This window comes from Hordeum vulgare, chromosome 2H, assembly GCF_904849725.1.
Source record: "Hordeum vulgare subsp. vulgare chromosome 2H, MorexV3_pseudomolecules_assembly, whole genome shotgun sequence".
Classification (NCBI taxonomy): domain Eukaryota; kingdom Viridiplantae; phylum Streptophyta; class Magnoliopsida; order Poales; family Poaceae; genus Hordeum; species Hordeum vulgare.
In genome coordinates this window covers 619,936,709-619,963,322 of record NC_058519.1, presented here as the reverse complement: position 1 = coordinate 619,963,322, position 26,614 = coordinate 619,936,709, and the positions used below count along the sequence as shown (strand labels likewise).

The following is a 26,614-nucleotide window of genomic DNA, read 5'->3' as shown; positions in this document are numbered from 1 at the left end:
CAACGGCAAGCGCTGGTGCGACGGCGAGCGGGCAGCGTCTCGACGTGGTCGAGGCGAGCGTGTCACGGGCGGGCGCCGGCCGTCGTGGGGCGGATCTCGGCGGTGTTGGGCACTACCGCGTGTTGTGTCGCACTGGATGTACGGCGACGCGGTGTGATAGAACAATGTGCGCGACGGTTCCGTGACTTGTGTCGATCGAAAGAGGAACGAGGGTGATCAGGGGCAAACCCTTTTTTCTCGACCTAGCTAGCCCGGTCGGAAGTCCGTTCTCCGTCGCTGCTTCGTTGGGCTTTCAGCTTTGCGTAGCCCGAGTCAATTTTATCCAGGTCCAGGACACAGGCTAGATTGCATGTAGCCTAATATTTTTATGAAATATACAGAGGATAGCAAGGGACTACATGGGCCAAGACCCGGGCTGCCCTGGACGTAGTTCCGCCACTGCGCGTAACAGCAGTTGACATCTAGCAATGTACGAGCGCCGTGTGGACGAAGAATAGTTCATCCACACGATCACAAAGTAGGTGTTAACTGTGTAAGCAAAAACTGTTCGCCCATACAACGCCGCTCGCAGCTCACAACCACACGTTGCGGCACACACAGGATCATGCCTACGTGGCATACAAAATTAGTGAAACTTTGTCAAGATTCAGACAAAACAAAATCAACAGAGATCGATGCGTATGGGCGAAGCGCAAACATGCCACATGTGTGGACATTATCATTTGGACAAGAATAATACCAGAACTACACTTGCAACAGAAGATATAACATTCATAACAGCAAGATCACACTTGCAAGGAGAAGAAAAGGGGGGGCACTTCACTATCTTACTCATTTACAATGTTTCACGGTACATGCTGCTCTGCAAACGCAAAAGAACAGGTAAAATGTGTTGCCGCCAAGGCAGTCAAAGAATCGCTTCAATCTCCTCTCTATTTTCATATCAACTCCTCCCATGAACTCTCCCGAAAAAATTAAACCATAAGCCACACCGACCATGGCTTATGGCAAACGTTGCAAGTCCTCCCAATAAAAAGACGGACAATGACCAGCAACTAGTAGGTGAATTGACAGGGTAGGCAAAACTGCGAGTCCTCTTAGATGTATACCCCGAAAAGCCAAAGGGGTAAAGCCAAGATTCTTCTTCCAAAGAAATCAGAAATCACAGCGGTATGACAAGTTTACATGTATTTGCCTGGATACATACTGGGCGCGGAAGGAACCATGATTGGATGAATGGCCTGGAATGGCTGCACAAGCGTTGCAGGGCTCGGCATCACCATGGGCAGGTTCCCGGTTGCCATGACTGGCGGAGCCCCAAAGAAGGGTGCCGTGCCTGGAGAGTGGACATATAAAAGAGTATGTTATTATCAGTGTAATAACAAAACCTTAAGTACTTTTTATCATTCAATCAAAGACAATGAAGATGAAACCTGCAATTCCTGTTACCTTGAAACTTCTGCAAGCTAGCTTGATGCGAGTTCAACAGCAAAGGGCGAGGCCATACTTGGGACATAACTGGTGTTCCACGCATAGCATCCTTCAATAGAAAAACAAATAACAGATCAGACAGAATGAGCCAGAAGAAAAAATTGTGCCCATTCTAGTTCTCTTATCGAAATTCTGTGTCGGTTCCAGTTTATATTTACAGTAAACATTGCGTTGCTGCACCAGGGTTTGTTACATGGATGATATTTTAAGAAGCCAGGCGGTTAAGGAAAAAAAAACATTTGATGAGCAACTGAATTTGATGCACAAAATAAGTCAATACAATATCAGGGTCGCAACATCCATCGCAAACGCTGAAGCCGCAAGATACTAATGTTTGATGCTAATCTCCAATAACCTATGTTCAAGGTTTTACTGAGGCAATAAGATATCTATTTCTAAAAACAATCTTATTTGCAAAGTTCAGCTTGGATAATTTCTAAATAGGCATGTTTCTACAATTATGTGTGTATCATCCTACTCCTATGAAAGAGATCCACTTGAACCCTTGATACAAACAGCAATGGCTCACCTGAGAAACTGGATGAACATAAACAACAGGACTGAACTTCCCATCAACCATCTATAAAGTATGCAATCAAACAATTTGGTTCAGTTGAGTAGCAGATAAAAATAATTTCTAATAATAAATAGACACAAATGAACAGATTTCTAAATTTTTAATGTGGACTACATATCTTATTAAAAAAATTATAGGACTTACAGGCTGAGGACTAGGGCTGATATAGGTTGATCCCACTTGCAAGGGGTGATATGGTGTACCGAGTCTTGCAGGATCTAGCCTTCCGATATTATGCCCCACAACCTGTCATGCAAACAATGTAGATAGCAGCGTGTATCAAAATTCAGAAGCATGAACATATCATAGTTAACCATGTGTAGGAGTTGACATCTTATGTCATATTTCGCTCGAATCACTTGATATATAATATGGTAGTGCATCCAGCTAAAAGATAAATTAATCAAAAGTGTGACTGAGTAAATCGAGTTACTTACTGATTGAACATATTGAGGTGAAATTCCAAAGTTTCCAGGAGCCAGGTTATTATAATGAACAACCTTGCTGGATAGAGACGAACTGCCCGGATGCGAGTGAGTTTGAAATACAGGTACGCCAGTTGGAACTCCAGAGACTGAGTTTGAGATATAGCTTGGGTTAACAGGGGGTGCAGCTGCAAGTACTGGTCTGGAACTTGCAAGAGATGGAGCGAAGACCTTGGCATGGGGATTGAGTTTGGATTCCTGACATAATAATGTTAAAAGGCAAATGAGTAGACTGATAACAAGGAACTGCATGTCATATATATAATGAAGATAATACATAATAAAGCACAGGAAGGCTCATTAACACCAGTAAAAATGGGCATTGGAAGCAAGGCATGTACAAATGCAAGATGCATTAACATGGGTGCTTAAAGATGAGTATAGGGAAGCGCCCACGTACGAGACATCTCCTCATGCAAGGCAAGTATGTCTTGTAGAGGCTCGGATTGTTGTTTTATCTACCAATTAGATCAAAGCACATGCCAGTGCCTATTTAAGCATCGACAGTACAACATTAGAACCTCTGTCCTACGTGGAAAGAAAAAGTTCTCTTTTACGCGCTCCCACCTGGCAATGTAGCACATGCCCTTACTTGAATCTTTTCAGAAAAAGAAAACTTCTATGCATCATAATCCAAAATAGGAATGCACTAATCATAGCAGCAATACTTGGTCAAGAACATTGACCCTTGGCAGGCCGTATTCAATTTTATGACTATATTCTAAAGTATTTTGCCTGTGCATTCAGTTATCTACAATAACATTATGTTTGGCATGAGAGTATTAAGTATAATAATTAGAAAAGGCACGCATTTACGAAATAATTGAGACAATTAATAAATCAGTACGCTTAAGCACTATGTGCGGAGGTGGATTAATAATAGATAAATTTGTATTTCAATACTTGTATCTGCAATAATATTATTAGCAATGGAGTATTATACATTAATATTGAGAAAATGCATACATTTACAACGTATTGAGAGAATCAGTAAATCAGTATAGTTAAGCATTATGTACATAGTTGAAATAATACATAAAATCGTACAGTTTATTACTATGCTTTGCTCCAAAGGTAGATACATCGCAAGCTTATTTTTCTTACAAAATCATCAGGTACTCCCTCCGATCCATATTAATTGTCGCTGATTTAGTACAAAATTGTACTAAATCAGTGACAATTAATATGGGCCAGAGGGAGTACTACTTTATAAGTAAGAATAAGATGTAGACACATCTACCGCTATTAGCACATACTAAAAGAGCTCACCTTAACAGTGATTTTGCTTGACATGACAGCTTTAATAGATGAATTGTTGACCGGTTGAGATGTTTTAACATTTGAAGCTACCACAGGAGTAGCTAAAACTGAATTAACAACATTTCCATCTTTTGATCCAATACCAGCAGAAGTTGGAATTGCATTCCAATTTGGCACTATATGTTCAATTGGAGAGGCGACATTTGCAGCATTACTGTTCACTGAGAAATCAGAAAGATTTAGTGCAGGGAAGAGAAGGATGAAAGGGCTATCTCAATAGAAGAGAAAAAGAGGCTAGAGTTAGTACTTGGAACAATTTTCCCAGTAGAGGTATCACTATTCTGACACAGCCTGCTGCACTTCTCAACCTGTCTGTGACAGAAATAGCATTAATGAAGGTCAACAATCAATAAGACATGGTAAAAACAAACAGAATACAATCAAATAGAGTATATTGCTTCAATGTACATTCTGAACCAGCAATGAAAAATTGTAACAGTTAAAGGTATCCAGTTACTGGGAGCAAGCAATCGAGATACTTTGATGGATACACATTTACAGACCTGGATGCTTTTGGGTCTCCCGAATGTGAAGTTTGAGGCTGCATCAATCCACTGGCTGCCACCACATCACAAGCAGTAGTTTTAGAAACATCTTTAGTAGCAAGGGAGAAGTCCTGGAAAAACAACCATTTCTGTCAGCTCCATCAGAAGGCAATGTGTTTCAACTAACATATAAGTGCATTAAACCTACCTTTGCAATCACTTGCACAAGATCATCTGGGAGAACAACAAGAGTGTCCACGAAAGCTCCCAGCACTAGATTGGCATTGTCCTTTCCGTTTGCAATCTTCCTTGCTTTCTTTAGCACAACACCTGCTCAACACAAATCCATTAATCCAATATGTTCTCCCCTAAAACTCAAATTTGGTAGAACGCAACAAACATTATACTGCCCAAGACTCGAAAGTACAAAGTATATGAGCAGTCGCCAAATCAAATTACGAGGTAAAAACGACTTAGGGAGTTCAGACAAAATCAGATCACAGTAGAGATGATGTAAAAAAAAAATCAAGGTCAACCCACAAATTGTGCGCATGATCTGCCAAGGAAAAGGATATTTCCTGGAGAACTTGCAAAAGTTCCAAGAGAACGAATTAAGCAAAATAAAGGGACTGATGTACCAACATTGCCCCCTGGGCGAAAATCCTAAGAGCAATTAGAATCCAGAAACCACACCATTTCCAATGATATCGAGAAATCCACCCAGAGTTCTTCATCACAGCTCAAATGTAGAGTGAAACCGAACCAGTAGTTCCATTACACTGCATATCCTTCATAACGCCCAATAATAACTATTTACCTTTGTACTGTTGCTGGATCACACAATCGAGCATAATCGCTTTGATCATGGAATGATAGCATTCATCAATTATTACTTATTTCCATAACATAGCACGCGGAAAATCCCCAGGGAGACCAAAAAACAGCAGCGAGGGGCATGGGAATTCAGCCCTAAATCCACAAGAATAAATCCGCGACAGCACGTGATCTGTGATTGGACCAAGGAAAGCAAAACCACTTTCCCCGTGATCTGGAGGAACAACATTTGAATCCACCCACCCTGATGCGCAAGAGATCCTCCATACGACGCTTGAGGCTCACGGCAGGGCGGCGATACATAGTAGGAGAGAAATAAGAAGGAAACAATCTAGATGCAGTGGCATTGTAGAAACCCGGATCGCCCGAACCAAACCAGATACAATTCCCAGCACAAGTGCTCACCGAAATCGGGATGACCGAACGGCCAGGATCTCGGCCCCTGTAGAGCAGAGCCGCCTCCATCGCAGAAGACGAACACAACCCGGCGATCTCCACCACCCGCCCCCGAATCCGCCCCAGCCATCACCCCAGCCCCGGCAAAAAATACTAGTAGCAAAACGAGGCACCAGGGCGACCGCGGCGAGTCGACGAACGAGCAGATCAGGACCCATTCCCGGGGGAAAAAACAGAGACGAACCAGAGGTCGCGTCACTAGGCGCGCGGCGCCCGGTATGTCCACCCGGCAGCCGGATCACGGGGCCGGACGCCATCCGCGTGATCCCCGAACCTAACGCGTGCCAATGGAAGACGGAGGGGGGAGAAGGAGGAGGCGGGGCGCGCACCGTATCCGCCGTGGAGGGAGGCGGTGTGGAAGACGCCGGCGTAGGCGGATCCGTCGCGGACCTGGACCTCGACGGGGAGGCCGACCATGCAGACGGTCGCCAGCAGCAGCGCCTCGCAGACGGGCGCCGGCGCCGCCTTGGCCTTCTTGGGGCGGGCCATGGGGTGGGGTGGGGGTGGGGAGGAGAGAAGGGGGAGGCGACGAGGCAGAGGCCAGAGGAGAAAGGCGAGGGAGGAAAGGGCGTGCCGCGTGCGGTCGTGTGTGTGTGTGTGTGTGTGTGTGTCTGACGGACGGGTCGGGGAACGGACGGACGGATCGAGCGCTGTTGGATGGAGGTCGCGGATCGTGATGCGCGCGCGCGACAATGGCAAGGAATCTCGGGTTGTACATGTGCTAGTGCTACAGTGCCCTGTCTGGAATTATGGCTGCCTTTCCCGTCACCTCTGTCGCTTTGCAGCTGGCATCTGTAACTCTCTTTCTTTTTTTTTACTATCAAGAACCGTCTAGTGCTCTTTTTCTCTCCTGCCTGTGATGATCGGAAATTATACGAATACCGTCTAGTAGTCTTTTTTCTCCTGCCTGTGATAATCGGAAACTATATGAATACCGTCTAGTAGTCTTTGTTCTCCTGCCTATGATAAAGTCTTTTTTCTTCTGTCTATGATCATCGGAAATTATACGAATACCGTCTAGTAGTCTTTTTTCTCCTGCCTATGATAATCGGAAACTATACAAATACGAATGTAGTCAACTGAGCGTGATTTCTTCAATGTCATGCCGACTCATAACGTTATACTCCCTCAGGTCCAAAATAACTGTCTTGACTTTGTACTAGCTCTAATACAAAATTGTACTAAGCTTAAGACAGTTATTTTGGAACAGAGGAAGTATTGTACATTCATTCATAAGAATATATATATAGGTTAGTACTCTTAGGAGTACATACTCCCAGGTCCTATTCATCTCCCGAGCATCCTCCATCTGGTTTTAAGAAAAAAAATACTCCATCTGGTTTTTTTTGTTAAGTCATTCCAACCAACTGAAATTTAACTGTTTTGCACATTGTCATGGATGTCTTCAAAACCTTACAGAAGTTTGTGAACCGAGGGAGTAATACAAATGTGAAGTGTAGTTTGTATCACCCCTCTGATCCATATTACTTTCATCAAAGTTACTAAACAAGTGACAAGTAATATGGACTAGAAGGGATATTACTTTTTTTTTTCTTATTTATGTTCTTTTACAATCGATGGTCAATTCATACTCGGTGTTATTCTTTTAGCATCCACAAGAATATATGTTCTTTTACAATCAAGGGGTTATTCTACAATACAACATGAATAAGATATACTCTCTCCATCTCATAATGTAATACTGTCTCTGTATCATAATATATGACGTTTTAGCAGCTTAAATGAACTGCTAAAACGTCATATATTATGATACGGAGGGAGTACATTGTTATTATTATTAAAAAACAGAATGGGACGGAGGGAGTACATATAAAGCATCAATGCATATTTCTACATAGAGGTTCCTAATTAAGCAACTTCCTTGTAGAAATATACAGCAATGCTTTAACAAATTGGTTATTTACTAAGCACATTGCATTGTACAAGGCCTCATAAGTATGGTTTATATAAGATCAACAAAACAACAGATACAACCAAAACGACCCTAAACAAATACGAGTAGGAAATTACAAATACGACTACAAGGCTCTAGAATAATTGCTGAATCCACGGCTGGACTGAACGGGGCAGTGCTAATCAAACCAATCTAGCACTGAAACAAACACTATCAAACGAAATTCCACGGTCGACAGCACAGGCAGCCATGCCCTGTGATCTGATCCGCCCATGTGGTCAATCAGGCCACCAGACCAAAGCTGTTGGGTTATCCTCTTCTCTGATAAAAAAAAGGAGAATCCAAAGCCACAAAGCAACAACAAAAACAAAAACAAATGCAACAGGAAGCAAACGGTACAATAGTTATATAATAATTTAACAGCAGATGGCAATGGTAAATGACAGTAGACAAGGACATGCGGCAAAACAAAACATAGTTTCCAGTACACATTTGAAGGATCACAATGGGACAACAGCTGCTCATAACATAGTGCATAATAGACCAAATAGACCTTGCCATGAGGCGATCAAAATCAGGAGTCCAGGAACCCTCTCTCTCTCTATCGACAGGTGCTACAACATTAGCCTCGACAGCGCCTTCAAACAGGGGTTCTCATCTCATGTCTGGAAGACCCAATGGGGAGGGCTCACTGGAGAAAGGGAAAAAAGATGGCGCAGTTTCAGATTAGTCAGGCCACTGGTACTAAAATGTCGTCACAACGTCAAGTAATGCGATTTTCAAGGGCTATGGTTTGCGTTGATATCAACAAGGAACTTCACCTGTTGTGGCGGTGGCGGCTGAGGTGCAGCTGCTGGTTGTTGGTAGTTTGGATAACCAGCATAGGCTCCATAACCATACATGTTAGGGTCTTGGGGCTGTGCATACCCTTGTCCATAAGCCTCGTACCCTTGTCCATATCCAGCATAGTAACCACCAGCAGCACCGGCAGCAGCACCTGCACCCCACTGGGTGGCTTCCTGAGGCTGAAAATGTCCAAATGTTATATATTACCCCTCTGGTATACAGCTCAAGACAGGATAGAAGTTCAGTATGCAAGAATTAACCTGAGTTTGTTTGTTCGAAGGGCTTCGTCCCCATGAAAGCCTCACGTTCTGACCACCAACCAAGGTCCCTTGCAGCAATTGCAGAGCTTGCTCAGCAGAAGGCCTGAATATGCAGTGACAAGAGTAACTTAGAAGGAAGTACTTAAAAAATACAAGCACAAGAAACAACTGGAACTGTTATAAACAGAAGAAAAAATCAACCTGTTAGCATACTGAACAAAGCCACATCTCTTCCCAACAGGGATCTTGACATGGACGACTTCCCCATATGGAGCAAACACTTGTTTCAAGGCATCTTCAGTGACATTGGGGTCAAGGCCGCCAACAAATATCTGAGACCAAAGAAACAAATATGTTCAACACACTGAAATTAAATTGGTGTAATACAGAAAAGTAGAACTAAGAACGCACGGTGGTATTGTTAGGATCATTGTCAGACTGAGCTCCTTGAGTATTTGTATTTGGAATTGGTACTGTAAATGAAAGCAAAAAAAAAGTGAAGGAAATACGTTGTAAGACTTGTTAAATAACAAAGGATAAATAAACATGAATGCATATCATGCAAGAGACACAAAATTCAAATGATAAATATAACATGTCACTAAAGCAGTGCAAAAGATAAATAAATAACATGTGACTAAAGCAGTGCATGATAAGATAGATATATAAATAAGGAATGACTGGTACTGCTATCTCTCAATGAATGCAGTCATACAAAATTCACTTGGCAAAAATTCAAGATGGAAAATGTAACTCTCAATGCATGTTGAAATGATTCCAACCCTTAACTGCTAAACCCTGATGAATAAAGCAAGCACAACACAATAAACCAGTTTAGTTTGCATGTGTATAATCCGATTGAGCATGGGCCATAACTTTTTTTATTTATACACAGGAAAGGTGTTCTAAAGATATACATACAATGCAATATATCATGACAGGTAACTAGTAGGAAACTAAAAATAAATAGAAGAAAAAGAAACAGACTACAAACTTGGACATGACTGAAGTAAACAAGAAATGCTCAAGCTCAAGTCAATTGCAGGGCATATATGAAGGAACTGTTGATATCCTGCCTCCAGATACCATGAGTTACTATAGTTTATTTATCATTAAACCATTATACTACTAATGAAGAATGTCTTCTTGCATGCAAAAAAAGGGTAATACCTAGCTTTTATTGTTCAGACACAAACAAGTAGAACAACATGAACTTAAGCATAGCAATCAAGTATGCATGAGAAGTAAATGTATACATGTAATAGCAAATAGCTATTTGCAGTGACATGAGATTCACCACATTTACCTCTCTCCTGAACCCCTGTTGTCTTCCTATTTGCTGCTGGACCAATGCGCATAGGTCTGGAAGAACAGGGCATTCCATTCATCTCAGTCATGGCACGAGCTTGCTCTGTGGGATCACCAAACTTGACAAACCCATAACCCTTTGAACGCATTGTCATCTTGTCAGTCACAACTTTTGCGCCCTTCACTGAAGGGTAATGGACCCTGAATGTCTCCTGTAACATGTAGTCTGTAACATCAGCTGCCAAGTCCCCAACAAAAATTGTATAGTCTGGGGTATCATCACGCTTTTCGCCAGCACTGGCCCAGTTCAGTCTGTATGCCAACTCAACATTTGGCATCATTTGTCCATTGAATGTCTGAAGAACTCGCTCAGCAGCTGCATGGCTTGCAAACTCGACAAAGCCATAACCCTGAAGCTGCCCAGTCTGCTTGTCGCGGATAAGCTTCACAGATTGGAACTGCAAATTAACAAAAAGATGATCTTTAGCAACTTTACATATAATAGATGGTCTGCAGAACAGACGCACAGATGTGCAGAAGGTATATAAGCAGAAAAACAAATACTCAAGTTAACTAGAGAATTTTTAATTTCACAAGACACAGTGCAAAAGGTACATGATAAGCAGAAAAACAAATAGTTCAGTTAACTAGAGAATTTTCAATTTCGCAAGATGCAGTTGACAGCTTTAGTCTTCACAACACCAATCATGCAACCGTGCCAAAACACGCAACTGCTCCAGAACAACAGCTAAATCAGCTAAAGCTTGGATTTTTTTCCCTGTAACGAAGACATAATTCACAACAAAGTAACTCGTCTCGCAGTTCTACCATCACAACTAAATCCCTAACCGATTACATCTAGACCCGCGACGCGTACATCCAACAGGGCAAGCCGAGCCGAAGCAAATCTCGCGTCGGACCGACGTGCCGAACGAATCGGGCGTCAGATCGGGGCACGTACCTCCCCGGTGTTGGCGAAGCAGCTGTAGATGTAGTTCTCGTCCATCCAGTACTGGAGGTCCCCGATCCAGAGCGTCCTGACCTCGTCCGAGGCGGCGGGGGCGGCGGGGGCCTGCGGCGCGGCGTAGTACTGCTGCGGGGCGGGCACCTGGCCGTAGGGCGCGGCCTGGGGCGGCGGCTGGCCCCACATGGCCTGGGGCGGCGGCTGCTGCTGCGGGGGCGGCTGCGCGTAGTGCGGCATCGGCGGCGGGATCGCGCCCCAGTGCGGCGGCTGCCCTCCCGCGCCCTGCGGCGGCATGGGGGCGCCCATGCCCGGCTGCGGCTGCGACGGCGGCGGTGGCTGCATCATGGCGAGAGGAGAGGGGAGGAGAGGCCCGAACCCTAGGGAGAGAGGGGAGGGAGACGGACGGGTGCGGGGGAGGGGATGGGGATTTCAGGGCTGAGATTCGTCCGCGGCGCGCACAGGGGTTCCGGCTCTCCTTTTTTATTACCGTGGGCGGGCAAACCGCGCTGCCCGTGTCCTGTTTTTCCTTTTTTTTTCTTCCCTTTTCTCTTCCGGAATTGAACTGGCGTCCTTGTCCGCTTTGTCCACGTACTCTCTTTGTTTTCTGCACACACACACACACAAAAAAAAACTTCGCTGGCACAGATGGAGAAGCTTTTTTTTTCAGAGACAAAACAACTAGGTTCTCATGAATCAAAACAAGCACACACACTTGATCATCAAAGTACAAGGATAAATTGCTTTGACCCCTAACACACGGCTGGAGTGTCGGGACGGTGAGAGGGGGTGGTGGCAGCGGTCTCGTTCCTCGATTCCGGTGCCATCGGCGGCCTAGGAGTTGTGCTTCACCTTCGTATGCCATGATCTCCAAGGCTGGACGGGTTGATTTTCTCGATGAAAATGGACCTAGGTGGCTAACGGGCAGAGTTACGCGAGTGCGGCCTCGCCGGTGGCGAAAAGGAAGATTTCGACGTCGGTGGGCGAGGAAAGGTGTGCGAGAGGGATGCGGGGTGGAACGGTTCTAGCCACGGGGGTTGACTGCGAAGCGGTGGGTTAAGGTTCATTCCCCATGTTGGAACCAACCCACTAGGGTTCAAGTCCTACACCGTTGGTCGCATTTTTCTAAATTTATTTAACCTTTCTGACAATGTGTGTTTCAGTGTGAATATATGCTTTCATCGATTACGAATACATATGTGGCAACTTCGTCAATCTCAATATGCCGTGCCGGTTTAATATCTTGAAGGTGCTCATAGAGAAGAGTGTGTGTCCATAGGGTTTAGTGTATGCATATGTATGTAAGTATTTGTATGGGTACCGTATTCAAAAAATAAATTATTGGTTTGAGAGATCTTCTAGATAGGTCTTAATCGTAAACCAATATGTGGTTGGATGATTAGAGAGACTGTGGTATTTACAGTCCACTATGTTTCAAGTTCTGGTGCTCGCATTTATTCCTGTATTTTTTTCGGAATTTTCAGCGATGTGCATTCAGTGAAAGGGGGTGTTTCCATCAGCGACGAGACGCCTATAATTACTTTGTAAATCTCAAGATAATATGTCGGCTCGGTCTTTTGGAGGTGCTCATAGGGATAAGGTGTATCTGCTTGTATATGAACGTATGTGCATGCATTGTGTTAAGAAAAGATAGACCTTGATCCCTTTGAAAAGTATTTTTTCTAAATAAAACTTTTGGCGATCTGCTATATGCTAGGGATGCTCTTAGAGACGTTTCTCCATTGATTTTGACACAAGAGAAGACATATACGGCTGGCACTTTCGCTAAAAGGGGACTTTTCCAAACGGAAATACAAAGGATTTTGTCATATCACAAAGAACAGTGATGCACATTCATGACAGCTGGAAAAGGGGTAATCCGCAACTAGCATCCTCACGAGGAATATGAGCCAATCATTGTGATGCCATAAGAAAATTTTATTTTTCAGAATTTCTCATACGAGGTGCAATGCAAAAAAAGTTTGTTTGTACCCAGAAAAAGGGTTTGAATCATGTTGACACCAGATTTCAGCACGACGAAAGCTTAACTAAGATTACCTTAAATTAAACTTGGGCATATCCCATGCCGGGCTTTAGTAAGCACGAACTAGAAATCCAAATCCCAAGCCGGGTCTCGCCCGGCCAAAAGAAATATTCAAGCCTGAACCTGATCTAAATGGACTAAAAAGATGAATTTCGGACGGGCTGGGTCGGGCCTCCATGTAAAATGGTTATATTTTCAAGGCCGAGCCTAGTTTTCAAGCTCGAACCCGACCGGAACAGGGTCGGGCCGGATGTTTTGGACCGGGCTGCCCATGTCCAGGTTTATCCTAAATGAATAAATGTTTAATATGAAACCTTTGTATCGGCAAAACGAAGAACTTTGATGTTTAGGCCATCTTCATTGGAATTCATCTCAAGGGCAATATAGTGCTCGGGGTGTTGAAAGTTGCTCCTCGTGGTACTACTCGGCCGATAACACATCTGTGATCACCTCATCTGGAAAAGTGTTCTATAAGAAAAACTTAGTCTTATCAACACGAACGATGTTTATATTTGGATCATCTTAATCTAAGGTCGTGTGCAAAAGTTACAACAAATGCATTGTCATCCGATCACAAGTAAAAGGTGACGCCCGGCAACAAACATCACGTATACCTATCTATAATACATGGTGTTAGCCATCACTTTTTAGACGTGAGCGATTTGACCTGAAGATGATCCCTGATGAAAAAAAAACGTTCAAGGGGAACTTTCGTCGACTCTTAAGACGGGCAACTTTGCATTTTGGGCACCTCGATCGAAATTTGTATGTGGCCTCAGGGTCCCACAAACCAAATAGATGTCTTAGGCCCACGCGAGTAATTAGAGTTTGGTTACTTTCTAGAAAAACGTGGATGGGATTTGGAGTTTCTTTCACACAAAAATCAGACGCCTTATATATAGATGAGAGGTGATGGGCAGTTGAACAACACACAATCAATCAATATATCTACAATTTTTTATCTTTTACCTTTTTTTTAGTATATTGATACGTCTCCAATGTATCTATAATTTTTTATTATTCCATGCTACTAAATTATCAATCTTGGATACTTTATATGCAATAAAATGCTATTTTATATCATTTTCTCGGACTAACATATTAACCAATGCCCAGTGTCAGTTTCTGTTTTTTTGCTTGTTTTTGACTTCTGCAGAAAATCAATACCAAATAGAGACCAAACACGATGAAAAAATTTGTTGATTTTTTTGGACGATTTTGGACCCACGAAGCTTCGGAATGAGGCCAAACACCGCACGAGGAGGCGACTAGCCTAGAGGGCGCACCCACCGTGCTTTGTGCCCCCCTTGAGAGCCCTCCTGGCCTAATTTCACTTCTATAAATCCAAAAATACTCTAAAACCCCGAAGAGCAACCAGAAACATTTTTTTCGTCCCCGCAAGTTTGTTTTCCGCCACGATCCCATCTGAAGACCTTTTTCGGTGCCCTGTCGGAGGGGGAATTTATCAAGGAGGCCATCTACATCAACATTGTTGCCTCCATGATGATGTGTGAGTAGTCCACCACAGACCTACAGGTTCATAGCTAGTACGTAGATGACTTCTTCTCTCTATGTGATCTTCAATACAATGTGTGTCGCGATTCTCGCGATGATCTATCCGATGCAATCCTCTTTTCCGGTATGTTTGTTGGGATCCGATGAATTGTGGATTTATGATCAGATTATGCATTGAAAGTATTTGAGTCTTTTTTGAATTCTATCATGCATGATTATTATAGCTTCGTATTTCTCTTTGATCTATTTGTTTGGTTTGGCCAACTAGACTGATTGATCTTCAGTGGTAGTGGTGCATTGTAGAGTGTTCAATCTTGTGATGCTCTATATCCCAATGATAGAAGGGGACAAGACATGTATTGTATTGTTGCTACTAAGGATGAAACGATCGGGTCTGAACATATTGCATGTCTTACTTTGTCTACATTATGTCATTTTGCTCCAAGCATTGCTCTGTTTTTCATTAACTTAATACCTAGAGAGGCAAGCATAGAAGCACTCTTGAATTGGAGTAATAGTAGTAGATGCAAGATCTTTTTGGTCTACTTATTTATGGTGTGATGCCTATATATACATAATCATTGACATGAATAACATGTCATAACTATGCGCTATTCTGTCAACTGCCCAACAATAATTTGTGTATGCATATATGCTATTTTCTAGAAAGAAGCCTCTGATGAAAACTATGGCCCCCGGGTCCACTTAAACATATTGCTAAAAAACAAAATTACCTTGTTGTACTTCTTATTAATATTTGTTTACTTCTCCTATTTATAAATCTATATCTATCAGGATTAATCCTTGCAAGTAACGAGTTCAAGGGGCTTGACAACCCTCTTGCCCGCGTTGGGTGCAAGTGTTTGGTTTTAGGTGTTGACGACGAGGGTTTGCTTGATTCTCCTACTCATTCGATAACCTTGATTCTCACTGAGATAAATATTTATCGCTACTATATTGCTTCATCTTCCTCTTCGGGGAAAAACCCAACGCAACTCACAAATAGCAGAAAGAATTTCTAGCGCTATTGTCGGGGAGTCATCATCAAATTCTCATCAGGTTTCTTCAAACAAATTATCATTCACTTGTTCCACTTTTTATTTGCTTGCTTAAAAATATCAAAAGCACAAAAAATTTCATTTTGCTTGTTTGCTTATTTTGTTTGAAGTTGCTATCACATCTGGATTTGAAAGGGTTATTGATGCTCCTGCCGCTAGTGCGAAGCCTTTTGATCATCAAGTTTCACCAATTAATGAAAACACTAAGAGGAGCTTTGATGAAAATTTAAAATATACACTAGAGAATATTGTTGATGATGATCCTTCTAAAGGAGAACCCAATACTATGCATACAAAGAAGTTTCGTATAGGTAGTGGTAATATTATTGAAAAAAGTGTGATCCAAGATTTCTTTACTTGTGCTGGCTCACTCCCTATGATAGATGGATCGATACTTACTAGAACTATGAGTTTTGCGGATGGCATATCTTTGCTTGTAGTAGAGTTGGAGAGATAATTTGTGCATATGCATCCTCGTATACAAAGGATGTTTCTTGAATTTTCCAACATTCGTGATCCCTCCACTAAGCATTTAGCCACTATTTTCCTTGTTCATGAATTCAGCAACATTATAAAACAGGCTAGGGAAACCTTTTTCTTTTATAGAATAAAATTTGAATATCCTCCAATAGAAGAAATATTACATGATAAATACATGATGCATAGATTAGAATCTAAGGACTATGAAGGTTTTGGTGAGAATATGAGAAGGAGAGTTCCTCGCGAAGAGTTCATTACAGCCTTATACCTCAATGCGTGTGATAAATTTGAGTGGAATTTTACAGGAATCATTGTAGGATTTAGTGAGGATTGGCATGAAAATAATGCTAAAGAACCTATTAATGATGAAATTCGTGCCTTATAGGAGGACTCTTATGGGGAGGATTCTAATGATGATACCATGGACGTTAAGATCACCAATAATAGCCCTTTCAAACAATTAAGTTCACCTACTAGAGAAAGGGATTTATGTGGAGAGAGATATTAAGGAAATACTTGGAAGAGTTAGTGATACGTCTCTAATGTATCGATAATTTATGAAATATCCATGCCATATTTGTCTATGTTTACAATACTTGTATATGGTTTTGATGCACTTTATATGATTTATTTAGAACTAACCCATACTGACGTTGTTTTTAGTAGAATTACCGTGGTGTTGTTTTTGTGCAGAAAATAGAAATTCTCGGAATTGCCTGAATTTTTTTTATGTTTTTTTGGGGGGAAATAAGAAATACCAGAGTAAAGAACCACAAGAGGGGAGCCACCTATGAGCCACAAGCCAACAGGGCGCGCCCACCCTCCTAGGTGCGCCATGTTAGCTTGTGGGGCCCACATGGCTCTGGCTAACATGATTAAATTCCTATAAATCCAGAAACCCCCGAAAGTTAACCTAGAACTTACGCTCCACCGCTGCAACTCTGTGTATCAAAGAAAAACCCATCATGAGCCATTCCAGTAACCCTGTGGGAGGGGGAAATCATCTCCGATGGCCATCTTCACCATCCCGGCGGAGGCCATGACGAGGAGGGAGTAGTTAACGTTGGAAATATGCCCTAGAGGCAATAATAAATTGGTTATTATTATATTTCCTCGTTCATGATAATTTTCTATTGTTCATGCTATAATTGTATTAACCGAAAACCGTAATACATGTGTGAATACATAGACCACAACATGTCCCTAGTGAGCCTCTAGTTAGGTAGCTCGTTGATCAATAGATAGCCATAGTTTCCTGATCATGGACATTGGATGTCATTGATAACGGGGTCACATCATTAGAAGAATGATGTGATCGACAAGACCCAATCCTAAGCATAGCACAAGATCATGTAGTTCGTCTGCTAAAGCTTTTCTAATGTCAAGTATCATTTCCTTAGACCATGAGATTGTGCAACTCCCGGATGCCGTAGGAGTGCTTTGGGTGTATCAAACGTTACAACATAACTGGATGATTATAAAGGTGCACTACAGGTACCTTCGAAAGTGACTGTTGGGTTGTACGAATCGAGACTGGGATTTGTCGCTCCATGTGACGGATAGGTATCTCTGGGCCCACTCGGTAATGCATCATCATAATGAGCTCAATGTGACTAAGGAGTTAGCCACGTGATGATGTGTTACGGAAAGAGTAAATAGATTTGCCGGTAACGAGATTGAACAAGGTATAGGGATACCGACGATCGAATCTCGCGCAAGTGTCATACCGGTAGACAAAGGGAATTGCATACAGGATTAAGTGAATCCTTGACATTGTGGTTCATCCGATGAGATCATCGTGGAACATGTGGGAGCCAACATGGATATCCAGACCCCCAATGTTGGTTACTGGCCAGAGAGATGTCTCGGTCATGTCTGCATGTAACCCTTAGGGTCTACACACTTAACGTTCGGTGATGCTAGAGTTGTTATGGAAATCGTATATGTTGTTACTAAAGGTTGTTCGGAGTCCCAGATGATATCCCGGATGTCATGAGGAGTTCCAGAATAGTCCGGAGGTAAAGATTTATATATGGGAAGTCCAGTTTCGGTCGTCGGAAAAGTTTCTAGGTTTATCGGTATTGTACCGAGTCCACCGAAAGGGTACTGGGAGGGTCCACCTGTCCCGGAGGGACACATGGGCTGGAAGGGGAGAGGAACTAGCCCCTGGTGGGCTGGTGTGCCAAGGGGAGGAGTCCCAAGCGCAAGGGAGGCCAGACCCTAGGCGTGGGGGCTGCCTTGGGTGCCAAGCCACCCACCTAGGACGTCGCCCCCTCCTCCTCCTTGGCTTGCCGCACCTCCTAGGGTTTCCCTAGGGGTGGCGCACCCCCTCTCCCTCCCTCCTATATATAGTGGAGGATCGGGAGGGCTGCACACACCTGATTTGATCACCCTATGGCGCAACCCTACTTCTCCTCTTCTCCTCCTCCGCGGTGCTTGGTGAAGCCCTGCCAGAGAGCCACATACTCCATCGCCATCACGCCGTCGTGCTGCCGGAGTTCTCCCTCAACTTATCCTCCCTCCTTGTGGATCAAGAAGGATGAGACGTCTCCGGGCTGTAGGTGTGTTGAACGCGGAGACACCGTACTTCGGTGTTCGGATAAGATCTTTCGCGATTTGAATCGCCGCGAGTACGACTCCATCAACCGCGTTCATAGTAAAGCTTCCGCTATGCGATCTTCAATGGTATGAAGATGCTCTACCTCACTCGTTGCTGGTCTCTCCTAGATGATCTTAATGTGACATAGGAAAGATTTTGAATTACTACTACGTTGCCCAATAGTGGCATCCGAGCCAGGTCTATGCGTAGGTTCTATGCACGAGTAGAACACAAAAGTTGTTGGCGATGATTTTGTCAATCGCTTGTCGTTACTAGTCTTATCTTGATTCGGCGGCATCGTGGGATGAAGCGGCCCGGGCTGACTTTACACGTACTCTTACGTGAGTCTGGTTCCACCGTCCAACATGCACTTGTTGCATAAGGTGGCTAGCGGGTGTCTGTCTCTCCCACTTTAGTCGGATCGGATTCGATGAAGAGGGTCCTTATGAAGGGTAAATAGCATTGACATAGCAATGTTGTGGCTGTCACATAGGTAAGAAGAGTTCTTGCTAGAAACCCAAATCAGCCACGTAAAACTTGCAACAAGAATTAGAGGACGTCTAACTTGTTTTTGCAGTGTATGCTATGTGATGTGATATGGCCAAAAGGATGTGATGGTATATATGTGATGTATGAGATTTATCATGTTCTTGTAATAGGATTCACGACTTGCATGTCGATGAGTATGACAACCGGCAGGAGCCATAGGAGTTGTCTTAATTTATTGTATGAGATGAAACACCAGTGATTACTTTACTTTATTGCTAACCGTTAGCCATAGTAGTAAAAGTAATAGTTGGCGAGATGACTTCACGAAGACACAATGATGGAGATCATGATGATGGAGATCATGGTGTCATGTGATGTCTACGCACGCTTCTATTCTTGTCGACTATGTTGGGCCTCCAAGCGCAGAAGTTTGTAGGACAACAACAATTTCCCTCAAGTGGATGACCTAAGGTTTATCGAACTCAGGGAAGTAGAGGTTGAAGATGGTCTCTCTCAAGCAACCCTGCAATTAAGAAACAAGAAGTCTCTTGTGTCCCCAACACACCTAATACAATGGTAAATTGTATAGGTGCACTAGTTCAGCGAAGTGATGGTAAAATATGGGTGATAGGTGTGGCAAAGCAAGGTAATAAAAATTTGTAATAAAAATTACAGCAAGGTAGCAAGTGACAAAAGTGAGCATAAACGGTGTAACAATGGTGAGAAACAAGGCCTAGGCTTCATACTTTCACTAGTGGCAACTCCCAACAACATTAACATAGTCTAATCACATGATATTTCCACTAAAACATGCAATGGTGACATACTCGGAGGTCATTCCTTTGTGATCAAGAGAGGACGAGAATTATGTAGGGCTACAAAAGCACACCTCAGAGTTCGTAGTTCTCATCTGTGGATTTCCCAATGTCACCGTGACCATCCAAAGAGAGTACCACAATCACCACAACGTATCTCAAGGATAGTCAAAGACAAGCACCAAGAGACTCTCAATCTTCAATCAATTCACAAAAGAGGAAATCACCCATGAAAATATTCTTCTAATCCATGTCTAATAGACCTTTGTCACCATGGTCTCGGGGATTATACTAGATAAGATCAAGTGAGTACATCAATCCAATACATAGAAGAAGGGGAAACATCATGGGATCACCCTAGGTTAACATAGCATATGATCACAATCAAGATCACATCATGGGAGAGAGATTAACAACATAGCTACTGTAGAAGACCTCAGCCCCGAGGAGGAACTACTCCTGCTTCATGGATGGAGGAAGCAACGTCGATGGAGATGAATCCGGGGGCACTTCCCCGTCACGGTAGGGTGACGACACAGGAATTATGGTCCCCCAAAACTTGTTGGCGATGGCGGCGGAGATCGGAATTGCTTCTGGAGAAAAGGGTTCCGGAATCAGGGTTTCCTCCACGGGGGTAAAAATAGGGCCAAAGGGGGGCACCAGGGGAGGTCCCACTCGCCAAGGCGGCCTGGTGGCGCGGCCTCCCCTAGGCCACGCCAGGTGGCCGCCTGGGTGGGGGGTGGCCCCCCTCTGGCTCTCCTTCGAGCGTGTGGAGTCTTTTGGAAAGCTATTTTTTTCTGTGGAATTTTTCGGACATTGTAAATATGGGTATAAACATGCAATTCACAGACATCGGCAGACAGAAACTGGCACTGGGTGCATTCAGTTAGTAGGTTAGTCCAAATATGTTGAAAAAGGTATGAAAGTGTACAAAACACATAGCAATATCACCCAAAACTTGCATGGAGCAAGCAGAAATTATAGATACATTTGGGACGTATCAACATCCCCTAGCTTAATTCCTGCTCGTCCTCGAGTAGGTAAATGATAACAAGCATAATTTTTGTGGTGACATGCTAACACACATATAAGAACTTCAAAGTAAAGCAAGTAATATATGCAATTCAAGTCAAGACAATAACCAACAAGAGACTATAACTAGTATTGAAACTAGCAAAGTAAGAACATAAAGGTGCAAGAACTCTTGCTGTCCGTGACTCGAATGTCTCCAAATGGTGTTTGCGTGCAAGAAGTGGGAGATGGGTTTAGAGCATAAAAATACTATATAGTTTAATTGAGAACTCAATCTACTAAAACTTCACACTTGGTCTCCTTCGGAATCTTATTTTGACTCATCCCCACACCACTAGTCAGGCACAAATCAAAATGATCCTCTCCCTTTAGATTTTGAGCACTCATGCAATGGATGAGTGTAAGCAAGATATGTTGGCACTTAGGATGGCAAAAAGAATAATGATGGGGAAGGAAGACAAAAAGGTGTGGTAGGCTCACATCAATGAGGACAACCATAGGCTAGAGAAAGCCAAATGATAGATATGATGTGAGGAGTAGGGATTGCCATGCAACGGATGCACATATGAGTAAGGTAAGCTCTCCAATGGAACTAGCGGGGGTGCATCCAACTTGCTTGCTCATGAATACCTAGAGCTCATTTGAGGAGGCTCATCATTGGAATATGCAAACCAAGTTCTATAGTGTAAGGGTCCCCACATAGTTATGCATGAATGATAATCTCTATGGAGTACAAATATAACAATGGAGTACGAGTGTGGATCTTTCAAAAGGAATAGTAGTGTTGCCCCCTTCTCTCTTTTTATTTCACTTTTTTTCCTTTTTGTGGCCACTTTGGCTCTTTCTATTTATCTCTCATTTGACCTCTTTGGGATCTTTTCATGTGTCCTCTTTTGGGATCTTTTAATTTGTCCTCTTTGGGATCTTTTACTCACTTAAGGGAAACACTCTATATTTTACAAGAATAAAAAGAAGATCTTCACACTTTATAAGAAGTACTCAACATAAAGACAAATGAGAACTATCATGATGTATGCAAATGTATGCCTCTGCCAGTGTAGCAGGATATGCAATGAAACTAGCGCGTCATGTAGCAATAATAAGGGCAAGGCCCACACTACTGGAAAACATTTTTTTGCCATCTGCTGCTTCTTTGCCGTCTGCTGGCTGATGGCAAAGACCCTCTTTGCCATTAGCTACCAGAAACCAGACGGCAAAGAGAAGGCTGATGGCAAAGAGGGTCTTTGCCATCTGCTGGCTCACGACAAACACCACTCAGGCTGACGGCAAAGATCTGGGCTCACGACAAACTTAACATAGGCAGACGGCAAAGCGCTCAGCTGGCCACCCCGCACCCCCTCTCTCCCCCCTAACGACCTCTCTCTTTGCCGTTCGCTTTTCTCATGTGTGCCGTCGGGAGGCGGACGGCAAAGAGGGTGCGCCCCTAACGGCCGTTAGCCCCACCCTCACGCGCCTCTCTCTCACCCCTAACGGCCACCCCACACCCCTCTCTCTCACCCCGACACCACCACCGCCGCCGCGCCCTCCTTCGGCCTCCCTGCACCGCCGCCCCTCCTCCTCCGGCCTCCCTGCGCCCCCTCCTCCTTCGGCCTCCGTGCGCCCCCTCCTCCTCAGGCCTCCCTGCGCTGCCGCCCCCTCCTCCTCCGCCCTCCCTGTGCCCCCTCCTCCTCCCTCCTCCGGCCTCCCTGCGCCCCTCCTCCACCACGCCCCTCCTCCTCCCCGGGACCTCCTCCTCCACCACCGCTGTTAGAGCTCGCCCCTTCTCCACCACCACCCCCTCCGCCACCACCGCCGTCTCCTCCATCGCTGCACCCTCCTCCTCCCCGGCTGCCCCCTCCGATGAGTCCTTTTTTCTTTTTTTGCTAAACTACAGATTTAGTTTAGTTTTGTTAATTAGTGGTAGCTAGATTATTGTTAGTAGTTTTAGTGGTAGATTTAGTTAGGCTAGTTAGTTAGCTTGGTTAGTTAGGTGGAGGAGGAGAAGAGGAGAAGAGGAGGAGGAGGAGGACGAGAAGAGGAGAAGAAGAAGATGATTAGGAGGAGGAGGAGGAGAAGAAAAAGAAGAAGAAGAAGAAGAAGAAGAAGAAGAAGAAGAAGAAGAAGAAGAAGAAGAAGAAGAAGAAGAAGAGAAGAAGAAAAAAATAAGAAGGAGGAGAAGAAGAAGAAGAAGAAGAAGAAGAGAAGAAAAAATAAGAAGGAGAAGAAGTAAAGAAGAAGAGAAGAAGAGAATAAGAAAAAAAATAAGAAGGAGAAGAAGAGAAAAAAGAAGAAGACGTTGATTTTTTATTGTTTGGTATTTAGTGGTAGCTAGATTCTTTTTTAGTTACTTAGTGGTAGATTCTGTTTTTTTTTGCTGTTTAGTGCTACCTAGGTTTAGCGATAGGTTTAGTTAGCTTGGTTAGTTAGGTTAGTTAGTTAGTTAGCTTAATAGAAAGAATAGGAAGAAGAAGAAGAGGAGGAGGAGGAGGATAAGAAGAAGAAGAGGAGGAGGAGGAGAAGAGGAGAAGAGGAGGAGAAGGAGGATAAGAAGAAGAAGAGGAGGAGGAGGAGAAGACAAAAATAAGAAGGAGAAGAAGAAAAGAAGAAGAAAAGAAGAAGAGAAGAAGAAGAGAAGAGGAGAAGAAGAATACCTTCTCCTCCTCCTTCTTCTCCTCATCCTCCTTCTCCTTCTTCTTGATTTCTTCTCCTCTATCTTATTCTCGTGATCTTATTTTCCCCAACAATGAGATAATTAGCCCATTTAGCTACAAAATGGCATAAAAACCTTGGTTAGCTCATGAATATTATATTCTTAACTTGTTTTCCTCTAAAATGACATAATTAGAATATTTGTGTTGATCGGGTGGATTTACATGTGATAGTTGTCTCGGCACTGTGAGGTCCGCTGTGCGAAGACTTGCCCGTACGTTGTACGAGCTCCGCCCCTGCATTCGTGGGTCAGTACAAATTTCATCTCCTCCCCACCCCTTCATTTACTGTGGCTCGGTTTCCGGATGAAACTTTTCTATATTTAGGTAATTAAATTAATTTATCAGTATGCGTGACTAGTATGCGTCTCCCGTTCGAAAGGGCGACATCTATAAATATGCATGTCTTTGCATATTTATAACCGCCATCCTTTCGAATTGTCCAACATTATCCATGGACAACCCGAGTATGTGTAGATTGGGTTCGTTTTCCCGTATGCTGTGCTCTGGATCCGATGCGGAATTTCGTCAGTGCCTCCCTGTTGTTCTCCGGATGCACGTCCTCTCTGTTTATTGCGGAGACGTGTATCAGGAGAACAGCGGGGAGGTGCTGCTGAAATTTTGCGTTGGATCCGGAGCATAGCATGGGAAAACGAACCCAATCTACACATACTCGGGTGGGATTAGGACCTATCTTTACCTATTAGCGTGTAGGTTGCCTGGACGTAATAAAAATGGCGAACCTAATTAACCGATGAATATAAATGCTAAATTATATATAAATATATTTCTTCTGTCTTTAGTAGCTACGCAAGATGAGTGATCGTGCGTGGATGTATACCGTTCACCCTAGTCAGAAAGAGATGACGAAAGAATGGTTTGTAAAAACAAAGGAATTTGTGAAAGCCGCATTCGCAAATGGTCAGGAAAGAAACTATTGCCCCTGTCCTGGATGCGACAACTATAAAAAGACAACAGAGGCTGTAATGATTAAACACCTGCAGAGGAGGGGTTTTAAGCCTAATTATACGGTGTGGACATTTCATGGTGAGTCTATACAACGCACAAGAGCTGAGGTGCTCCATCGTCGCACGGATGAGCATGGTACCGGGATCGAAGACATGGTGCAAGACTTTGATGATGCTCGGGATTTGGAAGATGAGATGGAGGAATCTGCAAAGGCCTTTTATGAAATGTTGGAGTCTTCAAAACATCCTCTCCGTGAGCACACTGAGCTCTGTCAGCTGGATGCAATTGCACAAGTAATGGCTCTGAAGGCTTAGTTCAACTTGGGAAGAGAATGCTACGACGCGATGATGATACTATTTGGACGCTTCCTACCCAAAGGCCATGTCATGCCTGCAAACCTGTACCAGTCGGACAAAATACTTCGTGTACTTAAGATGCCCTATGAGAAGATAGATGCATGTGAGAAAGGATGTGTCTTATTTAGGAAGGAGTATCCACACTTGGACTATTGTCCCAATTGCGAGTCTTGCAGGTATCTTGTGGTAGACAACAGTATGGGTGAGAAGAGGCAGACCAAAATTGCAGTTAGTATTCTTCGGTATATGCCAATCGTACCAAGACTTCAACGTCTTTTCATGGTCGAAGAGACAGCCAGACAAATGACATGGCACAAATTGGGCAAAAGAACCGAACTAGATGCGGATGGGAATAAGATGATGGTACACACATCGGATGGGGAAGCGTGGAAACATTTCAATGGATTGCATCAGGATAAAGCGGCAGATCCAAGGAATCCTCGAGTCTGCGCCGCCACGGATGGTTTTAATCCCTTCGGCATGACGGCAACTGTCGTGGTTTTGTCACGGCAGATGTCCTCGTGAAAGGACTTAGTACTGGAGCCATCGCACTTTGGTGCCGACTCAAAGGGGTTGAACGGGAGTGAGACGGTGATTTACCCAGGTTCGGCCCCTCGTGAGGAGGTAAAGGCCTACGTCCTGCTTTGAGTTGTATTGATGGAGTTTCGATTACAAGGAGGGCGTGACTCGCCAGACCTAGTACTCGATGATTTCTAACCTACCCTCTTCTTCCCTGGGACTCGCCTTTATATACAGGTCGAGTCCCTAGGGTTTACAAGGGTACTTTCCTTTCTACAAACCGTGACTCTTCTGATCTCTAAGTCGCCAGGTTTCCAAAGCTTGGAAACCTTCCGACGGTTGTAAACCGCCATACAACCTTCGGTCTTGCCAGGCCAAGGCCCGAACCATGCTTAGATGAATCGCCAGATTTGGTGACCCGGCCCAACTAGGGCGGGTTGTCAATAGATAATATCCCCAACATTAGGCCCCAGATTGACTAGAATTTTCTTCACGCCAATACCCTTACTCAATTAAGGGCGATTCATTTTTCATCCTCCTTTATACGCCATGAACTTAACCCGCCATCTGTCGCGGAAAAACTTAAGTCGCCAGACCATTTCTCGTTGGTATCTTCTTATCCCTTGAATTCCGGAAAAGATAATGACGCAATCCCAACGGATCCTTTGGTATCGCTATCCCAAAATTTTCGGAGCGCCATCATGGCGAATCTTTATCCTTTGGTGGTTCCCGCTCGAGGCGCCTTGATTCCAGCGCCTACCCTATTAAATAGGTGGGGGGAGGACTGGGCGCATTCCACCCACCAGTCTTGCCGTCCTTCTCCCCATTATCACAGCGAAACCCTCATCGTCTTCCGAGAGCTCCGCCACCAACCGCGGCTCTCGCCGTCATCCGAAAGTTTTGGTGCCGCCCGAGGATCTTGTTGCCGCCAAGCACTTCGCCGCGGCTGAGCAGTTCGCCGTCACCAACCGTTTCGTCGTCGTCGAACACCTCGTCGTCGCCGAACACTTCGCCGCCGCCGAATACTTCGACGCCGCCCGAGGTTTCTGTGCTCGTCCGAGGTTTCCGCACCCGTCCGGAAGCCTTCGTCGC

The 26,614-nt window shown here is 44.0% G+C and overlaps 2 protein-coding genes across 2 annotated transcripts; both read right to left on the bottom strand.

The window, feature by feature from the left end:
- Positions 1-681: 681 nt before the first annotated feature.
- LOC123427910 lies at positions 682-6,161 on the bottom strand. The gene is made up of 10 exons (XM_045112052.1): positions 5,978-6,161; positions 4,567-4,688; positions 4,377-4,489; positions 4,121-4,185; positions 3,823-4,034; positions 2,506-2,751; positions 2,213-2,314; positions 2,021-2,071; positions 1,450-1,540; positions 682-1,336 (listed from the first exon to the last, which is right to left on the bottom strand). The coding sequence occupies exons 1-10, from the start codon at positions 6,135-6,137 to the stop codon at positions 1,182-1,184; spliced, it is 1,317 nt and encodes a 438-aa protein (XP_044967987.1). The 5' UTR covers positions 6,138-6,161; the 3' UTR covers positions 682-1,181.
- Positions 6,162-7,947: 1,786 nt separating this feature from the next.
- On the bottom strand, positions 7,948-11,389 carry LOC123427909 (RNA-binding protein L-like). Its single transcript, XM_045112051.1, has 7 exons — positions 10,939-11,389; positions 9,976-10,435; positions 9,081-9,142; positions 8,871-9,001; positions 8,670-8,772; positions 8,385-8,588; positions 7,948-8,254 (listed from the first exon to the last, which is right to left on the bottom strand). The coding sequence occupies exons 1-7, from the start codon at positions 11,284-11,286 to the stop codon at positions 8,252-8,254; spliced, it is 1,311 nt and encodes a 436-aa protein (XP_044967986.1). The 5' UTR covers positions 11,287-11,389; the 3' UTR covers positions 7,948-8,251.
- Between the last annotated feature and the right edge of the window lie 15,225 nt (positions 11,390-26,614).

Coding starts and splice junctions, on each gene's coding strand:
- LOC123427910 (XM_045112052.1), bottom strand. CDS start 6,137: ATGGCCCGCCCCAAGAAGGCCAAGGCGGCGCCGGCGCCCGTCTGCGAG. Junction 4,035..4,120: donor TACTGGGAAAATTGTTCCAA/GTACTAACTCTA, acceptor CTGATTTCTCAG/TGAACAGTAATGCTGCAAAT. Junction 1,541..2,020: donor ATGTTCATCCAGTTTCTCAG/GTGAGCCATTGC, acceptor TTTCTATTGAAG/GATGCTATGCGTGGAACACC.
- LOC123427909 (XM_045112051.1), bottom strand. CDS start 11,286: ATGATGCAGCCACCGCCGCCGTCGCAGCCGCAGCCGGGCATGGGCGCC. Junction 10,436..10,938: donor GCTTCGCCAACACCGGGGAG/GTACGTGCCCCG, acceptor GTTAATTTGCAG/TTCCAATCTGTGAAGCTTAT. Junction 9,002..9,080: donor ATGATCCTAACAATACCACC/GTGCGTTCTTAG, acceptor CTTTGGTCTCAG/ATATTTGTTGGCGGCCTTGA.